The sequence below is a fragment of the Capra hircus genome, chromosome 7 (genome assembly GCF_001704415.2).
Source record: "Capra hircus breed San Clemente chromosome 7, ASM170441v1, whole genome shotgun sequence".
In the NCBI taxonomy this organism is placed as follows: domain Eukaryota; kingdom Metazoa; phylum Chordata; class Mammalia; order Artiodactyla; family Bovidae; genus Capra; species Capra hircus.
In genome coordinates this window covers 87,633,788-87,657,228 of record NC_030814.1, presented here as the reverse complement: position 1 = coordinate 87,657,228, position 23,441 = coordinate 87,633,788, and the positions used below count along the sequence as shown (strand labels likewise).

At 35.4% G+C, this 23,441-nt stretch overlaps 1 protein-coding gene across 8 annotated transcripts in view; it reads left to right on the top strand.

Moving 5' to 3' along the window:
• Nucleotides 1-23,441, top strand: part of RAPGEF6 (Rap guanine nucleotide exchange factor 6) — a 219,080-nt gene that overhangs the window by 83,037 nt on the left and 112,602 nt on the right. For 7 of the 8 annotated variants that reach the window (XM_005682634.3, XM_005682636.3, XM_005682632.3 and 4 more), the window contains one exon: nucleotides 5,404-5,547. In XM_005682634.3, coding sequence (XP_005682691.1) covers nucleotides 5,404-5,547 — 144 coding nt within the window. Of the gene's footprint in view, nucleotides 1-5,403; nucleotides 5,548-20,753; nucleotides 21,861-23,441 lie in introns of those variants that run through there. The other variant, XM_013965340.2, reaches the window with a different exon arrangement.

The window sequence follows — 23,441 nt, the reverse complement described above, 5'->3', positions numbered from 1 at the left end:
GTCTTCTGGATTTTACCTTTCAAAAAAATAATATTCAGTAAATTATCCTGCCTGCCTGTGTATTTGTTGAGTATCTTACACATACTTGAAAGGGCTTAAAATCTGTAGGGAGAAAGAAAGAATTTAATGCCCATTTTGGCAAAGATTTTTAATAAGTGAGCAAAGATTAATATAATACAGTTCTTATACTAGAGAACTTGTAGTGAGGTGGGCTTATCTAATAATTACGGCTAATATACTTAGTGCTGTAGAAGGGGTGATACCTTCTTGGGGCAGAGGTAGGGTTAGTTGAACTGGGTTATGAGGAATACATAGCTTGCCAAGATTTTAGCAGAGGAGGAATGACTCTTAGGCAGAAATAATACAAATGAATGCAAAGGCCTGAAAGCAGTCCTATTTATGAGAACTCTGGGTCAGGTACACATAGTAAACCAGTCAAAGGAATGTCTCGTGGTCATTGAAGAGATGGCAGTTGAGATGTTCTCACATGATTGGTAGCATATGAAGATAAAATGAATAGAATAACAGAAATTGAAGTAGGTAAACTTGTTTAGCAGAATGTAACTTATTAATGTTTCAGTTCAGTTGCTCCGTCATGTCTGACTCTTTGCAACCCCATGGACTGGGCATGCCAAGCCTCCCTCTCCGCCACCAACTGCTGGGATTTATTCAAACTTACTTCCATCAAGTCCGTGATGCCATCCAACGATCTCATCCTCTGTCATCCCCTTCTCCTCCCGCCTTCAATCTTTCCTGGCATCAGGGTCTTTTCAAATGAATCAGTTCTTCACATCAGGTGGCCAAAGTAGGGAACCATGAATAGTCACAGTGTTTTGACTGCTACTTACTCCTGAACACTCACATTGGAAACAGAACTGTTTAGACATTGATTCTTTCTGAGAAATCATCAGGAAGTTTTGCATATCTCATTGGGGCTTTTAAGTGAGAGGATTTTTTGTGAGGAGGAGGATGTGCGAGCAGTTTCTCCAGACTTCCTTGTGTAAGATAAAGTGCTAAAAATACTTCGGCAATGGAGCAAATATGGCTTGGGATAGCAAATGTAATAGTTTAAATTTATTTGGTATGCATTAGAGGTCCACTGTAGCATTTTGAACAGGGGACAACATACTGTTTTATCTAGGTGATTTACCTGACCTTGCCAGATGGAATTGGAGAAGACCGTGACAGAAGCAGTAAGTTTAGGACTGAAGTGGTGAAGGCTTGACTAAGGAATGGTGATAGTGGGAATGAAAAGGCATCATGAAAGGGATTTCTAAAAAACCATTCGACAGTTTTGAAGAAATGATTGAAGATAAGATTTGGAAGATAAGCAGAGGAATTGGAAATGTTGAAATTTCATTCTTGGATGACTCGGGTATTTTTGATATCATCAGCAAGTGATACAATATTAGCAGGAGAAGTAGTTGTGGGAAAAAGCTGCAATTGTTGTTTGTTATTTATTGAATGTGAGGTTAATTATAAGTCTACTTTAGAACATGTCAGTATACCTTTGCAAAAGTGATTTTTTAAAGTTATGATGTAATTTGTAATTTTTAGTAGATAGGCAAGATAGTTTTTTTCTTTCCTTCCAGTTATATTGAGAGATAATAATAAATATTTATTTTACAATAAATTTAATGACTGACCATCATCTCATGTAGATAGAAAGTTAAATAGAAAAAAATGTTTTTCTTGTGATGAGAATGCTTAGGATTTACTCTTAACAGCTTTCATATATAACATGTGTGTCACTGAGTTGTATACAATAGTGTTTATTTATCGTGTTGACATCACATCCCTAGTACTTATTTGCCTTATAACTGGAAGTTTCTGCTTTACTTTTTCTTTTTTAAAATCTATTTATTTTAATTGGAGGATAATTAAAATATTGTGATGGTTTTTGTCATACATCAGTATGAATCAACCATAGTTATACATGTGTCCCTTCCACCTCCCCCCACCCTATCCCTCCAGGTTGTGACAGAGCACTGGATTTGGGTGCCCTGTGTCATATATCAAACTCACACTGATTATCTATTTTACATATGGTAGCATATATGTCTCAGTGCTATTCTGTCAAATCATCTCACCTTCTCCTTCTCCCACCGAGTCCAAAGGTCTGTTCTCTATATCTGTGTTTCCTTTGCTACTCTGCATGTAGGATCACTGATGCCATCTTTCTAGATTTCATATACATGCATTAATTTACAGTATTTATCTTTGTTTCTGACTTGCTTCACTTTAATAGTCTCTAGATTCATCTGCCTCATTAAAACTGACTAGAATGTGTTCCTTTTTATAGCTTTTGAGTAATATTCCTTTTGCATTTTCATCCTTTTTAGTAATATTCCATTTTGTGTATGTATGACAACTTCCTTACCCATTCATCTGCTAGTAGACATCTAGGTTGCTTCCATGTCCTAGCCATTGTAAATAGTGCTGCAGTGAACATCGGGATACATGTGATGTGTCTTTTCCAATTCTGGTTTCCTCAGGGTATATGCCCAGTAGTGGGATTGCTAAGTTGTGTGGCAGTTTTAGTCCTAGTTTTTTTAAGGAAACTTCATACTGTTCTGCATAGTGGTTTTATCAGTTTGCATTCCCACCAGCAGTGTAAGAGGGTTCCCTTTTCTCTACAACTTTTTCCTGGGCACTCTCCAGCATTTATTGTTTGTAGACTTTTTGATAATGGCCATTCTGACCAGTGTGAGATGATTCCTCACGGTGGTTTTGATTTGCATTTCTCTAATAATAAGCAATGTTGAGGATCTTTTCATGTGTTTATTGGCCATCTGTATGTCATCTGTTTGGGTCTTCTGCCCACTTTTTTGATTGGCTTGTTTGTTTTTCTGATATTAAGCTGCGTAAGCTGCTTGCATATTTTGGAGATTAATTCTTTGCAGATGTTTCCATTGTTGTTATTTTCTCCCGTTCTGAGTGCCATCTTTTTACCTTGCTTATAGTTTCCTTTGTTATGCAAAATCTGTTAAGCTTAATTAGGTCCCATTTGTTTGGTTTTATTTCCATTACTCTGGGTTGTGGGTCATAGAGGATGTTGCTGTGATTTATGTCAGAGAATGTTCTGCCTATATTTTCTTCTAAGAGTTTTATAGCTTCTAGTCTTACATTTAGGTCTTTAACCCATTTAGAGTTTATTTTTGTGTACGGTGTTAGAAAGTGTTCTAATTTCATTCTTTTACACGTAATTCACCAGTTTTCCCACACCAATTGTTGAAGAAACTGTCTTTTCTCCATTGTATATTTTTACCTCTTTTGTCAAAGTTAAGGTATCCATAGGTGCAAGGATTTATCTCCAGGCTTTCTGTTTTGTTCCATTGATCTATTTTTTTATTTTTGTGCCAGTACCATACTGTTTTGTTGACTGTAGCTTTGTAGTATAGTATGAATTTGGGAAGGTTGATTCCTCCAGTTCCGTTCTTCTTCCCTCAGCCCTCATCTTTAGGAACCACAAATCTGATCTCTTTTACTGTGAGTTTGTTTGTTTTTGAAGTAAAATCAACCCAGAACACTGAGGTTAAACTAACTTAAGTGTTAGGTTAGTTCCTCTTACCCAAAGTAGTGATTTGGTATTTCTGTACATTTCAAAATAATCACCACAATAAGTCCTATTACCATCTGTCATCACACAATGTTATTACAGATTTATTGACTATATTCTTCACCCTGTGCATTTCATATCCATGAGTCATTTATTTTACAGCTGGATGTTTGTACCTGTTAATATCCCTGAGCTATTTCTATCCTTCCCCTCCTCCCTTGGCAATGTAGTCTTGTATCAGTGGCATCAGTTTTGGAAACAGGCTTGTATTCTAGATCACCTTTAATAAGTATCGCTGTTATGAGACTTGGAAGTCATTGATCTTTTTGGATTTTCCCTTGTTCACCTTTAAATTGGAAATAGTAACACCTGAGTACGTCAAGGCTGTATATTGTCACCCTGCAACTTCTATGCAGAGTACATCATGAGAAACGCTGGGCTGGAAGAAGCACAAGCTGGAATCATGATTGCTGGGAGAAATATCAATAACCTCAGATATGCAGATTACACCACCCTTATGACAGAAAGTGAAGAAGAACTAGAGTCTCTTAATGAAAGTCAAAGAGGAGAGTGAAAAAGTTGACTTAAAGCTCAACATTCAGAAAACTTAAGATCATGGCATCTGGTCCCATCCCTTCATGGGAAATAAATGGGGAAACAGTGAAAACAGTGGCGGACTTTATTCTTTTGGGCTCCAAAATCACTGTAGATGGTGATTGAAGCCATGAAATTAAAAGATGCTTACTCCTTGGAAGGAAAGTTATGACCAACCTAGATAGCCTATTCAAAATCAGAGACATTACTTTGCCAACAAAGGTCCGTCTAGTCAAGGCTATGGTTTTTCCTATGGTCATGTATGGATGTGAGAGTTGGACTGTGAAGAAAGCTGAGCACCAAAGAATTGATGCTTTTGAAGTGTGGTGTTGGAGAAGACTCTTGAGAGTCCCTTGGACTGCAAGGAGATCCAACCAGTCCATCCTAAAGGAGGTCAGTCCTGGGTGTTCATTGGAAGGATTGATGCTGAAGCTGAAACTCCAATACTTTGTCTACCTCATGCGAAGATTTGACTCATTGGAAAAGACCCTGAATGCTGGGAGGGATTAGGGGCAGGAAGAGAAGGGGATGACAGAGATGGCTGGATGGCATCACGGACTTGATGGACATGAGTTTGAGTGAACTCCAGGAGTTGGTGATGGACAGGGAGGCCTGGCGTGCTGCGATTCATGAGATCGCAAAGAGTTGGACACAACTGAGCAACTGCACTGAATATCTGATTACAGGGCTGTTGTGTAAACTATATAGTATAATGTATATACATGCTGGCCTAAAGCCCTCAGTAAATGTTAGTTTTCCCTTCCTCTGTAGAAGATGCCAGCCTTAGTTACTCTTGACTGTTTTCACACATTAAGATGGACATCAAAGAATAACACATAAAGCATTTTTGTTTCATTGTTTAGCAGTTCACTGAAGGCATAACCATGATTGTTTGCTAAATAAAACGTGTATAACCAGGCAGTTTGTAATTAGACTAACTCAGATGTTGTGATATGTGTAGGTGTAGTTAACAGCCTTCATTTCTGGTAAGTGACTTTACTTAGGAGGATGTATGCTCATGTAAGCAAGAGAGACTATTTCCTGGGAGGAAATTGTGGTCTCCAGATCTTTATAATGTCACCTTTAATCTTTTTGTACTCATGAGCATTGTGCTATACAGACTGTTTTCTTGAGGCAGTTTTCTTGCTTGAAGTAAATGAAGCCTCCTTATGAGCCTGTTAAAACTCCACAGATTGTCAGTAATATGGAAAAATTGGATGTTTAATCAGGAATGTGAACATGTGTTTCAGGTAGAGAATTCCAAAGATAATGAAGATAGTATTCTACAAAGAGAAATTCCTGCCAGACAGTCTCGAAGAAGGTTTCGGAAAATTAATTGTAAAGGAGAACGCCAGACTATTACTGATGATGTGGATGTTAACAACTATCTTTCTGTGAGTATATTTACGAACATTTCATTGATATTCCTTAATGTTCATATACAGTATGAACATAACATATTTTTGGTAATATCAGCATATATTTTTGGTAATATCAACACTTGGGCACTACAGATAAAAGTTTGGGGCACGTAAAGATATCTATATAATTTTTAAAAATGTTTCTGTTGTGTTGGCTTTGATAGAAATAGTCTTACCAGTGGGGTATTTGTTTTTGTTTAAATGGTGTAAAAGAATTTTTTTAATGTATCTTTTTAGACATGCTTGTGGATTTTCTTACCTTTCTGTTGCTTGAACGGTGTTCCCTGAGTGTATGTGTGCCAAGAGAACTCAGAAAACAGACTCATTTGGGAGCTTTTTTGTTTTATGAACTAAGGCATGCCAAAGAAATTTAGAAAATGTCGGTTCTTCCCTTCAGGTGTGGGACAGTTATGCTACTGTATGCTAGTGCAGAAATATATGCAATTGTTAAAGGTATGTTTTCACAGGCAAATACTGAAAGATGACGATGAAATAAACAACTTCCATAAAACCAGAAAATCTTCTTAAGTCTTTAATATTGTAATGATAGATGCTGCTTTTCAGATTGAAAAGTATTGAGTTGGCCAAAAAGTTTTTTCAGAATTTCCCATATGATCTTATGGGAAATACTTGAAGAAACTTTTTGAGTGATCCAATAGTTGAATCAAGGAATAAGGATAATTTAAGAAAGAATAAATCCAGGTGTGTTTTATAAGTTTTCAAAGGAAACTTGATCCCCCAAAATATAAAAACAGCCTAGAGATTTAGGGTATCAAAATTCCCAAGGGTATATGTTCTTTTGGTTGTCAGAAACAGAAATTCATTCCATCTTTAGGAATAAAGAGGATTATTTAGGGAGTTGTTTGTGTTAGAGTGTTAAATTTGAGCAGCTGTAAGGATCTGATGCTAGGAGGGATTGGGGGCAGGAGGGAAAGGGGACGACAGAGGATGAGATGGCTGGATGGCATCACCAACTCAATGGATGTGAGTTTGAGTGAACTCCGCGAGTTGGTGATGGACAGAGAGGCCTGGCGTGCTGCGATTCATGGGCTCGCAAAGAGTCGGACACGACTGAGCGACTAAACTGAAGGATTTAGTCATTATTTGCTTAATTTCTTTGATTGAACACATTCTGACAACAAGCAATAACATATGAAGTAGTCCTCACATTTTTATTACATAAAAGTTCATTTCCTGTTTTTATTATTTAATGATTTTTGTTTTGTTTTGTTTTTTGGCTGTACCATTTAGTTTGCAGAACAGGGATTGAACTCGGGACCATGGCAGTGAAAGTGCCGAGTCTTAACCACTGGACTGCCAGGGAATTGCCACTTTTTATATAGTAACTTTCCCTGTCACTAATTAATTTTAGCTAATTCAAGTTTTAATTAAGTTTGGACTTATTGCACAAATGATTCTTGTCTGTTTTTGAAAAATTAAAAGTTGATTAGTCCCATCAGTCACTTATGGGACTACTAATGACATTTTGTATATTCTTGGATAGAACTTTCTGGGTCTTTTGTGGTTCCATATGAATTTTAGGATTTTTTCCCCTAATTTTACGAAGAATTTCCTATGTATTTTGGTAGAGATTACATTAAATCTGTAGATTGCTTTGGATAGTGTGGCCATTTTAACAATATTAATTCTTGCAGTCTAAGAGCATGAGCTATCTTTCCACTTCTTTGTGTCATCTTCATTTTCCCTTATCAGTGTTTTATAGTTACCAGTGTATAGGTCATTCATTTCCTTGGTTAAATTTATTCTTAGGTATTTTGCTTATTTAACATAATTTTAAACAGGAATTTTTTCCTTTACCAATATCTATATTTTAATCTTGTATACTACTGCCTTGCCAGATATATTTATTAGTTCTAAAAGGGTTTATGTGTGGAAAAGTTAGGGCTCTTTATAGAAAGTATTATGTCATCTGGAAATAGTAACAGTTTTACCTCTTCCCTTCCAGTTTGGATACCTTTTATTTTTTTTTTCTTGTCTTATTTCTATGACTGGGACTTCCAATAGTGTGTTGTCCAGAAGTGGTGAGTGGGCATCCTCCTGTTATTCCTGAATTTAGTGGGAAGATTTTCAGCTTTTCACTGTTGAGTGTGATGAATTTTGTTATAAGAGTTATAAATGACTCTTGTTATGTCGAGCTATGTTCTTTCTCTACCCTCTTTGGTGAGAGTTTTTGCATGAAGGGATGTTGAATTTTGTCAAATGCTTTTTTTTCCATCATTTTTTTTTCTCTGCTTTTGTTTAATGTGGTATATCACAGTGATTGATTTGTGTATGTTGAACCATCCTTGAAACCCTGAAATGAATCCAGCTTCATCATTCTGTATGATCCTTTTAATATATTTTTGGATTAGATTTGCTAATATTTTTTGAGGGTTTTAACATCTGTATTCATCAAAGATATTGGCCTGTAATTTTCTTTTCTTGTAGTGTATTTGGCTGCTTTTGATAGCAGTGTGATTGTGGCTTACTACAGTGAATTTGGCAGTGTTTCTCCTTCTATTTTGGAATAGTTAAATAAGGATGGGTATAAGTTTTAATAGCAAAAATCTTAATCAGTATTGATACAGTAGATAATTGGTTTTATGATTACCATAGGATCTTTATTTCTTTTGTGGGTATTATCAGCAGTTCAGAGAGATCAGGAGGACTCATTTAAAAATATATATATTTATTTATTTGACTACATCAGGTCTTAGTTGAGGCACATGCATGTTCAGTCTTAACTTGTGGCATGTGGGGTCTAGTTACCCCACCAGGGATTGAACTTGGGCCCCTTGCATTGGGAGCATGGAGTTTTTAGCCACTGGACCACCATGTAAGTCCCAGAATCATTATTTAAGATAGCGGTGGAAATTTGACAGTTTCTTTTTGCCCTTGCGAGCCATCAACTTTTTCTTGCTAGAGTGCTGAAGGTCAAAAATTATTAAAGATGTATGGAATATTTTGTTATAGTAGTTTTCTTAAGTATCATTAATCCAAACCTGTACATCAGATTTTATGAGCATTAAAAATTTTGCATGTGTTTGAAAGATACTTTCTAAGTGAATGCCTAGAATGATTGAAAAAAATGATTCATTTTTATGAAATATTTTCAGTCTACTCATGTACATTGCTTTGTATAAAGATGAGAACCGCACTCTAAACTTGAAAAGTTTTTCTTTTTTAGTGTTAAAAGAGCACTTCTATAATAATAATAACATTATTGAAACTCCTTTGGGTATTGCGCTCAGAGCTCACAACACATTTAAATATCTTCAGATATTTTCAGTGATTCAGGACTTTAATCTTTGGGGAGGATGTACTTGATATTTGAAAATAGCATAAAGGTGATTGGGAGCAATATTCAGTGAATAGGATAGGTAATTAAGACAAGTAAAAATAGTCTTTTATTTAGATGAGCCATCTCTCTGAATTCTTCTTTCATTTATTATGTGATTGGGGCATATTATCTGAACTGTTAATGCTTTGGTTGCTTTGCTCTAGTAATGAGGATGACAGTATTGAGTTTGCCTGTCTTGCATGATGGTCTGATAGAACATATGTGCACACTCAAGGTTTAATCAGTTAATGATATCTCTAGGTTCTTTCTGTCAGATGTTTGTGCCCTTATCTCAGTTTCCACATGTCATTGCTTTAGTGTTCACTGTCATTCTTTTTAGAAATGTTGTAGTAGCATCTCCCAACAACCCACCCCCCCCCACCAACAACTTTTATTGTAAAAGCAATAATTTTTCATTTTAAGAACTTAGGAGAATTTTTTTAATTGAAAAGTATTATATAATTTTGGCATTTTAAAATATTGTTTAATCATTTTGTTTATTTCAAGTTCTGTTTTTCTCTTCTCTCTGGTGTGTACTCCTAGCCCTATTCTTTATGTACTCCACTATCCCCTGCTACCAAATAATTCATTCATTTTACTTTTATCAGTCCTAAAAGAATCTTTTAACAGTGTTATTTCTTTTAAACTCTTAAGTCTTTTTATGGCCTACTACCACCTATTAGAAAGTCTAATGATCTAGAATATTTATCTGGCATGTAGGCTAAACCAGTTCTGTCTAATAGAACTTTCTGCAATGATGCAAATGTTTTATATCTGTGGTTTTCAAACTGATAGTAACCAGCCACATGTGGCTTTTGAGCATTTAAAATGTGGCTGGTATGACTGAGAATTTTAATTTAAAATTAAAATTTTTAATTTAAATACTTTATATCATCTCATGGGAGGAATCCATGATTTTTTCTTGGTAGGATTAGGTATACATATCTACATTGCTGTAGTATCCCGTGTATATACCTGTTACCATTTATTATACTGCATTGTACTTTTTTTAATTCATATGTCTGTTTCTCCCATCAGAGTGTACATGCTTTGAAAATGGGAACCATCATGCTTATATTCCTCAGAGCATATTGCCTGTTAAAGAAAAGAGAGTGCCTGTTTTTATAAGCTTGTTGAGGTTTCTTGTGTAACTTGGGCAAGTTGTGTATCCTTCTTAGTGATTTTTTATGTATAAGAGGCTCTGCTCATTGTCTCGTGCATTGAAAAACATGCAGTAATGTCAACAGTTCCTGTTCCTGTTACTGTTATTTAAAATACTCAAAAAATATGTTTGTTCCTGTTACTAACAAATTAATTTTATTATTTATTGATTCCTGGCCATAAAACATATTTATCAAAATATGTATAAATGTAAAGATAACTGAAAAATGTAGGATAAAGTATCAAAGGGAGAAAAAAGGTAGGAAATATAAAATCAGGCAGGCAGCAATCAGCCACCTATGCCTTTCACAATTTTCTTGTAGCCTGTACTTTCTGTGGTTCACTTTAAATAATTTATTTTTTCAACCCTACAAGATAGAGTGCTTATATAAATGTATATGAAAGTCACTGAATTAATTGCCTTACAACGTATAATAATAAATGACTAGAAGCCAATTAAATGATGACAAAGGATGTCTGCTGGAAACTGATGACTGGTTTTGGAATTATTGACTTGAAGACCTTTTTTCTTTTAGTAATTAGGTCATTAAAATGTAGTTTGCAAAATGGGACATGGGAAGAAAATAGACTTTATGTGTACTGTAATCCTCTTAAGATTTTGTGTACATTTTTCTGTTTACTTACAGTGAACACAAAGCATTTTTGCTGATACTACATGTATTAATGCATGTATAAATTCACATATATTAATTTATAAATATTTAACCATGTTTTTACATGTATTAATTTATAAATAGATTATATATTTTAGAATATTTATATTAATTATGTGTTAATAAATAAATTATATATTGGTAATGTATTAATTTATGAGTAAGTTATATATCTTAGAAATATAGCTCAGAAATATTTAATTTTTAAAGTACTGAGATTAATTGATATGTAAATCCCTTTCTCATCTGCCCCCAGCCTACCTTCTCAACCTTCTGGCCCCATTATTTTGTAGGTTGTTCCTTCCTTTGGTTCTTCTCTCACCCTGGTAGTTTCTTACAGTCCTCTTTGTTAATGTAATTCTGTCCTTTGATGATTCAGTTTGAATATTAGCGTGCTATTTGCTCCTTTTATCCAGAATGGCCTCTACCATGTCCTCCTGACAAAGTCTTGCTCAGCTCCTACAACTCCAGTCATCCATGAACTCTTTAGAGAAGCCTTCCCTAACACTTCCATGTTCCTAGACTGTGCTGCTTCTGATTGAAGTAGAACCCATAAGATGATATACATACTTACATGCATTTGCTCATAATTATGTTCTCTTCTGAAGATAGAGTAGGGAAAGTCGATCAGTCATGTCCTGCTCTTCACGACCCCATGGGCTATAGCCTGCCAGCCTCCTCTATTCATGGAATTCTCCAGGCAAGAATATTGGAGAGGGTAGCCGTTCCCTTCTCCAGTAGATCTTCCCAACCCAGGGATCGAACCCAGATCATGTCCATTGCAGGCGGATTCTTTACCATCTGAGCCACCACAACTTACTTAAGAATTTAAGTGTATGTGTTTTTTATGGAAAGTTGACTACTGTGTTTTAAATAACCTACAGTGGTGAACATTTTTCATAGGTAATGAGTTGAATTTTTAATTGTTGTTCAGTCACTAAGTCATGTCCAACTCTTTGAGACCCCATGGACTGCAGCATACCAGGTTTCCCTTTCCTTCATTGTGTCTTGGAGTTTGCTCAGATTCATGTGCATTGAGTCAGTGATGCTGTCTAACCATCGCATCCTCTGCTGTTTTGCTCACCCTCCTTTACATGTTTTCTACCACCCAGTTCATTGTTTTAGCATAGTATGGCAGGTGGTAAGCATGGTGTGATACTCTAGAATCTACTGTTTCATTTTATTTTTTTAAATATAAATTTATTTTAATTGGAGGCTAATTACAATATTGTATTGGTTTTGCCATACAACAACAGGAATCCGCCACGGGTGTACACATGTTCCCCATCCTGAACCCCCCTCCCACCTCCTTCCCCGTACCATCCCTCTGGTCATCCCAGTGCACCAGCCCCAAGCATCCTGTATCCTGCATCAAACCTGGACTGGCGATTCGTTTCATATATGATATTGTACATGTTTCATTGCCATTCTCCCAAATCATCCCACCCTCTCCCTCTCCCACAGAGTCCAAAAGACTGTTCTATACATCTGTGTCTCTTTTGCTGTCTTGCATACAGGGTTATCATTACCATCTTTCTAAATTCCATATATATGCTTTAGTATACTGTATTGGTGTTTTTCTTTCTGACTTCACTCTGTATAATCGGCTCCAGCTTCATCCACCTCATTAGAACTGATTCAGATGTATTCTTTTTAATGGCTGAGTAATACTCCATTGTGTATATGTACCACAGCTTTCTTATCCATTCGTTTGCTAATAGACATCTAGGTTGCTTCCATGTCCTGACTATTATAAACAATGCTGCGATGAACATTGGGGTACACGTGTCTCTTTCAATTCTGGTTTCCTCAGTGTGTATACCCAGCAGTGGGATTGCTGCGTCATAAGGCAATTCAATTTCCAGTTTTTTAAGGAATCTCCACACTGTTCTCCATAGTGGCTGAACTAGTTTGCATTCCCACCAACAGTGTAAGAGGGTTCCCTTTTAACCACACCCTTTCCAGCATTTATTGCTTGTAGACTTTTGGATAGCAGCTATTCTGACTGGGGTGAAATGGTACCTCATTGTGGTTTTGATTTGCATTTCTCTGATAATGAGTGATGTTGAGCATCTTTTCATGTGTTTGTTAGCCATCTGTATGTCTTCTTTGGAGAAATGTTTATTTAGTTCTTTGGCCCATTTTTTGATTGGGTTGTTTATTTTAATGGAATTGAGCTGCGGGAGTTGCTTGTATATTTTTGAGATTAGTTGTTTGTCAGTTGCTTCATTTGCTATTATTTTCTCCCATTCAGAAGGCTGTCTTTTCACCTTGCTTATAGTTTCCTTTGTTATGCAGAAGCTTTTAAGTTTAATTAGGTCCCATTTGTTTATTTTCGCTTTTATTTCAAGTATTCTGGGAGGTGGGTCACAGAGGATCCTGCTGTGATTTATGTCGGAGAGTGTTTTGCCTATGTTCTCCTCTAGGAGTTTAATAGTTTCTGGTCTTAAATTTAGATCTTTAATCCATTTTGAGTTTATTTTTGTGTATGGTGTTAGAAAGTGATCTAGTTTCATTCTTTTACAAATGTTGACCAGTTTTCCCAGCACTACTTGTTAAAGAGATTGTCTTTTCTCCATTGTATATTCTTGCCTCCTTTGTCAAAGGTAAGGTGTCCATATGTGTGTGGATTTATCTCTGGGCTTTCTATTTTGTTCCATTGATCTACATTTCTGTCTTTGTGCCAGAACCATACTGTCTTGATGACTGTGGATTTGTAGTAGAGCCTGAAGTCAGGCAGGTTGATTCTTCCAGTTCCATTCTTCTTTCTCAAGATTGCTTTGGCTATGCAAGGTTTTTTTAATTTCCATACAAATTTTGAAATTATTTGTTCTATCTCTGTGAAAAATAACGTTGGTAGCTTGATAGGGATTGCATTGAATCTATAGATTACTTTGGGTAGTATACTCATTTTCACTGTATTGATTCTTCCATTCCATGAACATGGTATATTTCTCCATCTATTAGTGTCCTCTTCGATTTCGAAAGCAGTGTTTTATAGTTTTCTGTATATAGGTCTTTAGTTTCTTTAGGTAGATATATTCCTAAGTATTTTATTCTTTTCGTTGCAATGGTGAATGGAATTGTTTCCTTAATTTCTCTTTCTGTTTTCTCATTATTAGTATATATATGCAAGGGATTTCTGTGTGCTGATTTTATATCCTACAACTTTACTATATTCATTGATTAGCTCTAGTAATTTTCTGGTGGAGTCTTTAGGGTTTCATTTTAGGCTTACAAATTAGTAATGCAACAAGTGTTTCTTTCTCATTTGCTGCTTATGTAATTGTGCCTTATATTCCTTTCTCTCCTGCAGTGCTCCTTGTTTTGTTTGGATTTATAGTGTACAGAGAGAGATTTAAGACATTTGTCAGTGCTCCTGAATAAGAGTTTGAGGGTGATTGCTGAGATCACCTCATGGAATGAGTCTTAGTCCGTTTAGGCTGCTATAACATGGTAGCAGACTGAGTGACTTAAAAAATGACAGAACTTTATTTCTCACAATTACGAAGGCTAAGAAGCCCAAGATCATGGTTCTAGCAGTTATCATGTTCAGGTTCTGGTAAAGGCCCTCTTCTGGATAGTAGACTGCTTACCTCTTGCTTTCTGCTCACATGGTGGAAAGAGCTAGGGAGCTTTGTGGAGCCTCCTTTTTAAGGGCACTAACCCTAGTCATGAGGGCTCCTTCCTTATAATCTGATCACCTTCTATAGACCCCAGCTCCTTATACCATCATCTTGAGAATTAGAATTTCAGTATGTGAATTATGCAGGAACACAGACCTTCATAGGGGCATCTCAGTATTTGTCTCAGGATCACCCATTTGGACTTTCAAATAAATCACATCCTTGAAATGGTCAGGTTTATAAGAGCCAAATCCCTCAATTTAATATGATATAATAGACGTTAAACAAGGAATCAGATAATATGAATTCCTTTTCTATTTCAAGTGCTAATTTTCAATGTTTTTAAGACCCTCAGTCCCTGCATCATGTATAGGAATTGAACTAGCTACCAGGTCCCTTTTAATTATGGACTGCCAACCCCTTTCTGTGTCCACGTGGTAGAACAGAGCTAGGAAGCTCCCTGAGGCATTTTTTATACAGGCACTAATCCCAGCTTCAGCTTCCCCAGTGGCTCAGTGGTAAAGAATCTGCCTGCAGTACAGGAGCTGCAGGAGACACAGGTTCGATCCCTGGGTCTGGAAGATCCCCAGAAGTAGGGCCTGGCAACCCACTCCAGTATTCTTGCCTGGAGAATCCTATGGACAGAGGAGCCTGGTGGGTTACAGTCCAAGGAGTCACAAAGAGCTGGACATGACTGAAGTGACTTAGCACTTATATGCAATCCTAGTTACAGATCTCTCATGGCCTAATTACCTCCCAAAGGCCCCACCTCCTAATGCCATGATTTTGGAGATTAGATTTTTGACACTGGAATTTGCAGAAGGAGGTAGGGGGGTTGGGGAGAGGGGTGGGAGTAGAATGCAGGCCTTTAGACCGTAGCACAGCACCAGCGAACGACTAGTTTAATCATTTATTCAGGTCAAAATGGAGGAAGTATATACACTCTTGTTGCATATATTATTATAATTTCAAGCTTGATCTGCTAAAGTCATAGTCACTGATTGATAAAGAAACTGTCCAACAGTGTGAACTTTATTTGTACACTTGATGGATCCTGATTGTTCTTAAATAAATATTTTGTATTTGGTAAATACTTGTAGAATGAAAGGATAAGTGAGTAAACAATCTTCTATCACTTCTGAAGTAAAGATTATATATCTGTAGCCTTTGCCAGTCTGACTTGTGTATAACACAGTGAGTGTTGACCAGGTTACTATTGAGAAATTTGGAGTCCAACCTCTGAGAATCTGCAGCTTTTCAGTATTGCTTTTCACCCTATTTGCAAGCCAAAGTGCTCTGGACAGATAAGTTCTTTATGGTGCTTTATACCTAAAAAAAAAGAGCAGGATTTTTCTCTTTTTATTCATGGGCATTTATCGTCTCCTAGGAGAATTTTTCTCAATTGTCTTATGCGAAACAATGTAGAATTCTCAATAGAAGGTTTTTGTACCTAGTTACAGGGTCATGAATTCAGACATGGACAGAGAAAAAGCAAAGGGGTGTTATTGTAATCAAACTAAGTAGGACAAATGCCTGCCTAAATCAGATTTTAAAAATTTGTGTCTCACAGGGGGAAAAAAGTTTCTTGTAGTAATGTCGAAAAATATAGAAGAATATTAAAAAGGAAATAAGTTTACTGTAATCCTCAAAACCAGAGATAGCAAATGTGGCTAATGATTTTTAAATGTATGTTTCTTGATTAAATCATCAATATCTTTTTGACTAATTTAGATAATGCTGAATATTTAGTTATCCTGTCTTTCTACTTCTCAAGGAATTAAATTTTTCCCTGAACATTATTTTTAATATTAATATTACAACAGAGTATTCTCATGCAGTTTCATTTCCCTCCTACTACAACTTGTATGAATATATCTGTGACTGATTTTTTTTCCCCTTAGGATTGATTCACAGTGTATGAAAATTATTTTTCATATGGGTATGAAAGTTATTTTTAATGCTTTACATAAATATTTCTAACTTCTAATTAGTAGTTTAAAAAAAATTTTTATCATTCACCCTGTATGAGCTTCAGGAGCATTGGAAGGAGGGCAGGGGCATGCCCCTCTGCTTTTCTGAGACAGTTCCCTCTTTTGTTAAGATGACACTGATTCCTGTGGATCTGCCCAGGGAACCAGAATTGGAAAGATATTTATCACACATGAAACACTGTATAGAAAGCTCTTTGGAAGATTGTGTGAAACAAGTCTGGTACTATATACACATACCAATGGCCTAAGATAATGATTTTTTAGAGCATTCCAAGGGAAATAACTACTCAGACATTGCAAATAGATTAATAATCCTGACTGTTACTGCCTTTTAATTTGATTTGTTATCTACTCAGTAACTGTACTGTTTAACATTTAGCTTTTGTATTATCAGAAAATGCAGTATTTAAAATTACAGAAGTGATAACAAAAATAGTCTCTAATATATTCCAGGAATTTACAGATGGACAGAATATTCTCAATAGTTTAATTTTTTTAGTGAGATTTCTTTTTTCATTCATGTTTATAGATACAGGTATCTTTTTCATTGTTGGGCAGGTCTCGTTTTTTGTAGACAACAATACCTTTGATTAAAACTTTGCATTAACTTTGCATACAGTATATAGCATACTTGACTGATTACTGTAAATACATAGTGTATTTTTGTATGTGTGTGTGAGTGAAAAAAAATGCTTGCTTCGACTGCACTCTATAGTGGAAGTAGAAGCTTAGTGGTGCGTTTTTATTGTTCCTTCGGTTTCACTGATTCTAATTATAGAAGCTTACATCACCTTAGTTGATGATGAAGGCTTCCCTCTCCCTCTTTGGTTTTTCTTCCTCCATCACTCCCGAAGGGAGGATGATATTTCATAGTGCATGTGTGTCCTGCTGGTGGCTCTGACAGGGCTTTCAGCAGCGCGGTGCTGGTCGTTTAGTGGGCGTAGATGACAGGACGCTGCAGCACACTATTCCTTATAGAATAGAAGGAGAGGGTTGCCACTGTGGCTTTTCTGTCTCCAAAAAGGCTGAGGAACAGAGGGGATGCAGTTTCAAAGCAGGAATTCCTGAAGGGCACCAGTAATTAGAGTTAACCATGTCTGATAACTATAAAAATTCATTTCAAAATGTTGAAGTTAAGCAAGGGACAGGAGCTGGGGGGGAGCAGGAAAGCTTACTGTGATCCTTTAAACGGGCTTGCATGTTGCCTCAGATGTTATGGTAGTGTCATCTATTCATTCATTTTTCAAAAGGATTAAAGTATTTTTTTACTATATATATAAGCACATTTAACAGTTTATATTTTAAAGGCCAAATGCTTACAACTAAAATACAGAACTGAGTGGCCTGTGTGTTTTGTTTTGTAAAACTACATAATTTTTCTTTTAATCTTCATCTCCTTTTGAGTTTGACTTCTCTAAACTCGGTTATAATATTTCACTTTGCAGATAAGGAATAAAGTGTTATGTATGACTGTGCCTGAGATTACTGTAAACCTGGTTTTTGTTAATGTTGGGTTTTTGTTTTCCATAATGTCTCAAAATGATAACTTATTCTCATTTTTAATTTTCTGATCGCTTTTTCCATGATTACCTTTTTTCTGTTCCTTTTCTATGTTGTTACTTATTGAAATAAAAGGTATATTTATAGTTTAACTATTAGAACTATAATAATAACTATTATAACTAATAACTCTAATAATAACTCTAATAACTAATAATAACTATTAGAACTTCATATTTGGCTTTCTATACAATATGATTTCAAATGTTCTGCTTTGTATTTTTATTTAGAAATGGTTTAGGTAATATATTTTAATTAGTTTACACAGTGTAATTTATAATATGAATAATTATTAACTATATAGCATTTACATTTTTATAAATCTGTTTTAAATGGTTTGAAGCTTTGCAGATGCATACATTGATTGCTTTATTTGGTAGTAGTTTGAAAGATTTTTTTTAAAACTAAAGATTTCGTCAGTGTGGCTTAGCATCGTTATGGCATTTCACGTGCAGGGAAAATGTGTTTTTGAATAGTTATCCTATGTTGATGATTCCTAGACAATGTGTACATCAGGGCATTCTCCCTTGCCTGAGTTACTTCAATTATTTGAATTGATGAGGTAACGGAATGACCTCCATGATAAAAATTTTTAAGTAATGAAAGTGAAAAGTCATTTATTCACCTAATCATATATTTTAGTTATTTGATAAATTACTGACTTTTTAAGGGATGCTTATATTTTTGATCAGTAGTTAAGAGAGTGAGTCATTATTTCTGAAGAAACTGTGGTATAGTGCATCATCAGAGGGGCGATGGGCTCACATGCTAACTATATAATTTGACCTGCTTCTCTCATAGTGTTCTTGCACAGGGAGAGTCTTCATGCCAGGCTCACCGCACAGCTCCCTAGAATGGCAGATGCTGTGAGACGATTGGTAGAACAAGGGAAAGGATGATGTCATCTTCACTCCCAGGCCAAACTAAAGGAAAAGAGAGTTGTTCCTTTATTGAGCCAGTGTTTACTACAGTAATTCTAACATATGGCCTTAGTGGATTGCATTTCAGACACAGGGCAGGGTGTTTTTTTAAAGCAGCTAAGAGATGGCTGTCTCTCTCTCGCTCAGCTTGAGGTCCTTCTTTGTGCGCTATCATCATGATTTATAAAAAGGGGAAAAGGTGCCCTTTAGGATTTTGCTTTTTGATTTGGTTGTAATTTATCCTGTTGGTTCTATACATGAATAGAATTATTAGCTCACATTGAAACTAAAATGTTCTTCAGCGGCATTAATGTTTATGTACAAAATATCTTTTAGAAATTATCTTTAGAAAATGTTCGGCTTCATTTACATACAAGATACCTACTATCATTATCCTGTTTTTAAAAATGACTGTTAAAATTAGATTTTAGTTAATTTATTCTTGAATACTTAACTTTTTGTTGAAATTCCAACTCATTGTAGTTTATTTAAATTAATTGGGTTGAAAAAATACATTGGTGCTGGAAAGTCAGCCTGTCAATGTTTCCTGCGTTTCAGGCTTTGAAAGCCAGAGCCATGTTCATTTGCTAGACTTAGTTATATGTTTATATGTACATTTTGTATGTTCTTCTGAAATATTTTCAGAAAGCAAGTAATTCTTAAGTTTTATGGAAACCCAGATTCATTTATAATCACTTATTGTGAAAATACGATTTTGGTCAGAATAACAGTTTTACTAAAGTCAGTTCTATTCTTGTAAGTAGCAACATAATTCAGATTGGCAGAAATGTGTTGTTCAGAAAGTGACTTATACCTTGCCCAGGGGTATTGGAAATCTTTTGTTACTTTGCCTCTTTCTTTGTGGCTAATAATGAGGTATTTATCCCTTTGACAGTAGAGTCCTTTGTAATAACACCTGTCTCTCAGGTAATAATTTCTCTAATGTTGCACATACTCTTCCCCTTAAAATGGTGTTAGGTCAATAAAGCAAGGTAGTTCTATTACTTTGAGTTATATACTGATGTTATTCTTATAATTTTACTGCCTGGAGGGGTGGTACCTTTTTTTTTTTTTTAACCGCTGGAAACTATGTTTTACTTTGGCTATTGGAAAGCACCATTATAGCTTAGTGGAAACTCTTTGTGGTAGTACCTGCATTTAGATGCCTTGTGACAAAATCTTGAAGAGTAGGGTGGGTACTAGAGGAATTGTGTTTTCAGATTGGAGAGGGTGTGACAAGAATTCATTTTTTCCTATAATTTTTATAGAAAAATGATGCTTCCTTTTAGTCCAAGCTCAATTTGGAAGCAGGTTGAATCATTTTCTTTTCTGATTGTTTCTGAATTTTACTTACTGCTTGTCTCTTTCTAGGAATCTAGCATTGGGCTGTAGGAAAGTACCATATTGCATAGATGATTTTTCCTCAGAGGGAGTTGGTAAATGCTACATGTCAGCTGTTTTGCTTGTGATTTTTTTTTTCCAGTTTCCCTTTGCACAATGAAATTCTGTTGTTTCCATTTAAATTTATTATTCACATATAAATCTTCATGCCAATTTTGATGTTTTTAGTGTTAATTTAGAATAATCTTGAGGGTTACACCTTTCAGAACAGTTACTTGATAAATAGGAAGTTTTACAAGCAGAATACATATGTGACATCTGCGAACTAGGCTGCCTTCTGTATTTGCAGTGCAAGAGTATCTTACTAGAGCTGATTGTTTTTCTCTTGGGAGGATAAGCCTATGTTAAATTTGAATAGTAATATTAGGAAATATGGCTTCCCAAATAAATCTGTGCATCAGTGAACAGAATTAAAAATAAAAATGAATTTTAAAACTGAAACAGAGATGCTTGAGCCAATTTTTTTCTTATAGAATTTAGCTTGTTGACAGGTCTCATAGAAGGGTGTGTGTGTGTTTTCAGTAAACTGCTCTTTGGGCTACATCTGCAGATACAGTAGCCAATTGATCTAATGCAGTTTCTGAAGGCTTTCTATACAGGTGATGTCATCCTTTTAGCTCTATTCTCCTCCCACTCTCTTTCCTTCTTATTAGATATTTCATCTTACTGCAGAGCATAGAATCAATAGGAGCTTCTCCTTAGGGAGCTGCTGTGAAACAGGCAAGGACAGTAGGAATTACGACGCTAACATATAGTCTTGCTTGAGCAGACGATGTAGTGTTTTTGTACCCTATCATATATAAAATTTCAACCAGCACGTCAGATCCACAGTACTGTCTTACTGATGCATTAGAACAAGGAGCAATGCTGCAGAGCTGTAAATAGTGCTTGTGCATAGAGAAATTTTTAATTTTGAAGATTCTCAGGCATTCTTTGGGACAAACCTGTTAGAACATACATCTTCTAACTACCGCTTGCTCAGTGGTTGATTTTTTTTTTTAACCTCTGATGGTTAACAATATAAAGAAGAAACTTTCATCTTAAGGATACAGTGTTCTGGTTTGCTTCTGAGGCAGAAGAATTACTGCAGTGCTTGCTCTACAGAATGAAATAAATTGAAGAAAAGACAAAGCTGTCTTTGGAAAGGTTTCTCAGAATCTAGCAACACAGATTTGGTGCATGTTGCCTGATTTGCTTTGATTGATACAGTATTAACTGTTGTGTTACCACTGTGTGCGTGTCTGTGCCAGGTGCCTGAAGAAGCATGTGTATGTCTCTGTGTTCTGAGCCAGAAACGCAAACATCTTGATTTACTGTGACTTGCTTATTAAAAGTGAACATTTTGATGAAAACTGCTCCAGTAATTTAGAAGCTCAGTTCTAAGGTACTGAAAGATCCTGATTTCAGTTTGAAAGGGATTTGGAGAAGCTGTCTTTATACTGCAGTTTACACTGTAAATGGTGTATGATTTATAAAAAGGAAACTTAACAGAATTTTGTCAACATACTCGTCGGTGTGGCTCTGGTTTGAAAAGGAAACTATCCTTTGCAGCTCAGGAAATGGCTTTTCTTGTTCGCTGTTATGCCAATTGTCTTCAGCCATGGGCCTCCAAAGTAAGTAATTATTGTTTTCTTTGAGAGTGATATAATCTCACTATTACATTTAAATTCTATTTTGAATTTTAAATAAGCTGTATTATACTGTTACATTTTTTAAACTTTAAGAACTGCAGAGCAGTTTAAAAAACTCATTCTCGTGGCCATTTTTGTTTTTCAGTTTGTAAGAATCTCTTAAATATTTTCATGTACCTCTAAGAGGATTTGAAAATACTTTCTTAATTAATCTGTAGACTCAAAATGTGTAGTGCATTTGAAGTATACTGTTTTCAGACTGAATGATCATTTGTTTATGCCTATTTCTATACATCTCTGTGATCATACTCTAACTTGAATATATTGTATTTCCTCATTTTCTTCAAGGGTTGATATATTTAGCTATGTTAGTCTAATCTTTAGTCTGTGTTATACAACATTTTCCGGTAATATGGTACTATCAAATAAATTGTTGAATTGTATTATTTTACAAATATTGGATAATAATTCATATGCAGCCAAATGGTATGAAGAATACTCATTATGAAGAGTAATTATATAAAAATCTTTTAATAATGATCTTAATTATTTTCAAAATAGTAGTAAATGAACCATTAGTAGTTTGGAATTGCTCAGGACTGTCTATTATACTTGTCATGTTAAAGCAAGCATGTTAACTCACAAAAAAGCAAAATTGCTACACAGAAGGATTTGCTAGGTTTTAGGAAAGTATACACTGTAATTTAATAAATTGTATTCACAGTGGTTATTAATATAGAGATCTGGAATTTGATGCCACTCAAGTTATCTTTCCTGTTATATAAATTTCAAAACAAAAACAGTAAAATCTAAATTTTTAGTTTTGTATAAAACCCAGTGTTTTGGAAAACACTTTAATTGTAACAGTAACTATGTTAAAGATTGCTTTATGGTTCTGTTGGATAGAGACAGACACAATGGAAGCATCTCTTAGGATGATCTGAAATCATGTCTTTGTTTAAAGGTTGTCCTATTGATGGTGACTAAGGAAGAAATACTATGATAGCATCATGGTGTACTGTTTCATCTGAAAGATAGCTCATTGGGTATCTCTCTTAAAGGCAGCTTCTGGAAGGACATTTAAATTCACTGTCCATTTTGGCAAACAGCTGACTGAAATGTAAAGAATAGAAAGATGCCTACGTTCACACTTCATTTGTACTGTAATCTGGATGATCTTTTCAGTGCAGATGCCACCTGTGGGGCCCATGCATTGCTGGTACTTGGCACTGAGGTTTAAAATGACACATAGAAAGGAAATGGAGGAAACCAGGTGAAAGATTGAAACAAAAGAATGAGATATAGAGGTTATTCTTTAGAATACTAACAAAAAATAGCCTTTTGAGATACTGATAATCTACATTTGATTTAAGATTGAACAAGTATAGAAGACCCAAAGAGGATTTTAAACATTAAATTCTAAGGTTTCATTAAATGACAGCAGATATTATCTGAGCTGGATTTTGTGATTGTTACTTTACTGAGTAAATTAAGTATTTAGGATAAAGTACATGTCTCCTACCCTTGCCCCCAACTCTCATTTCACTGTTGATGGAATTTTAA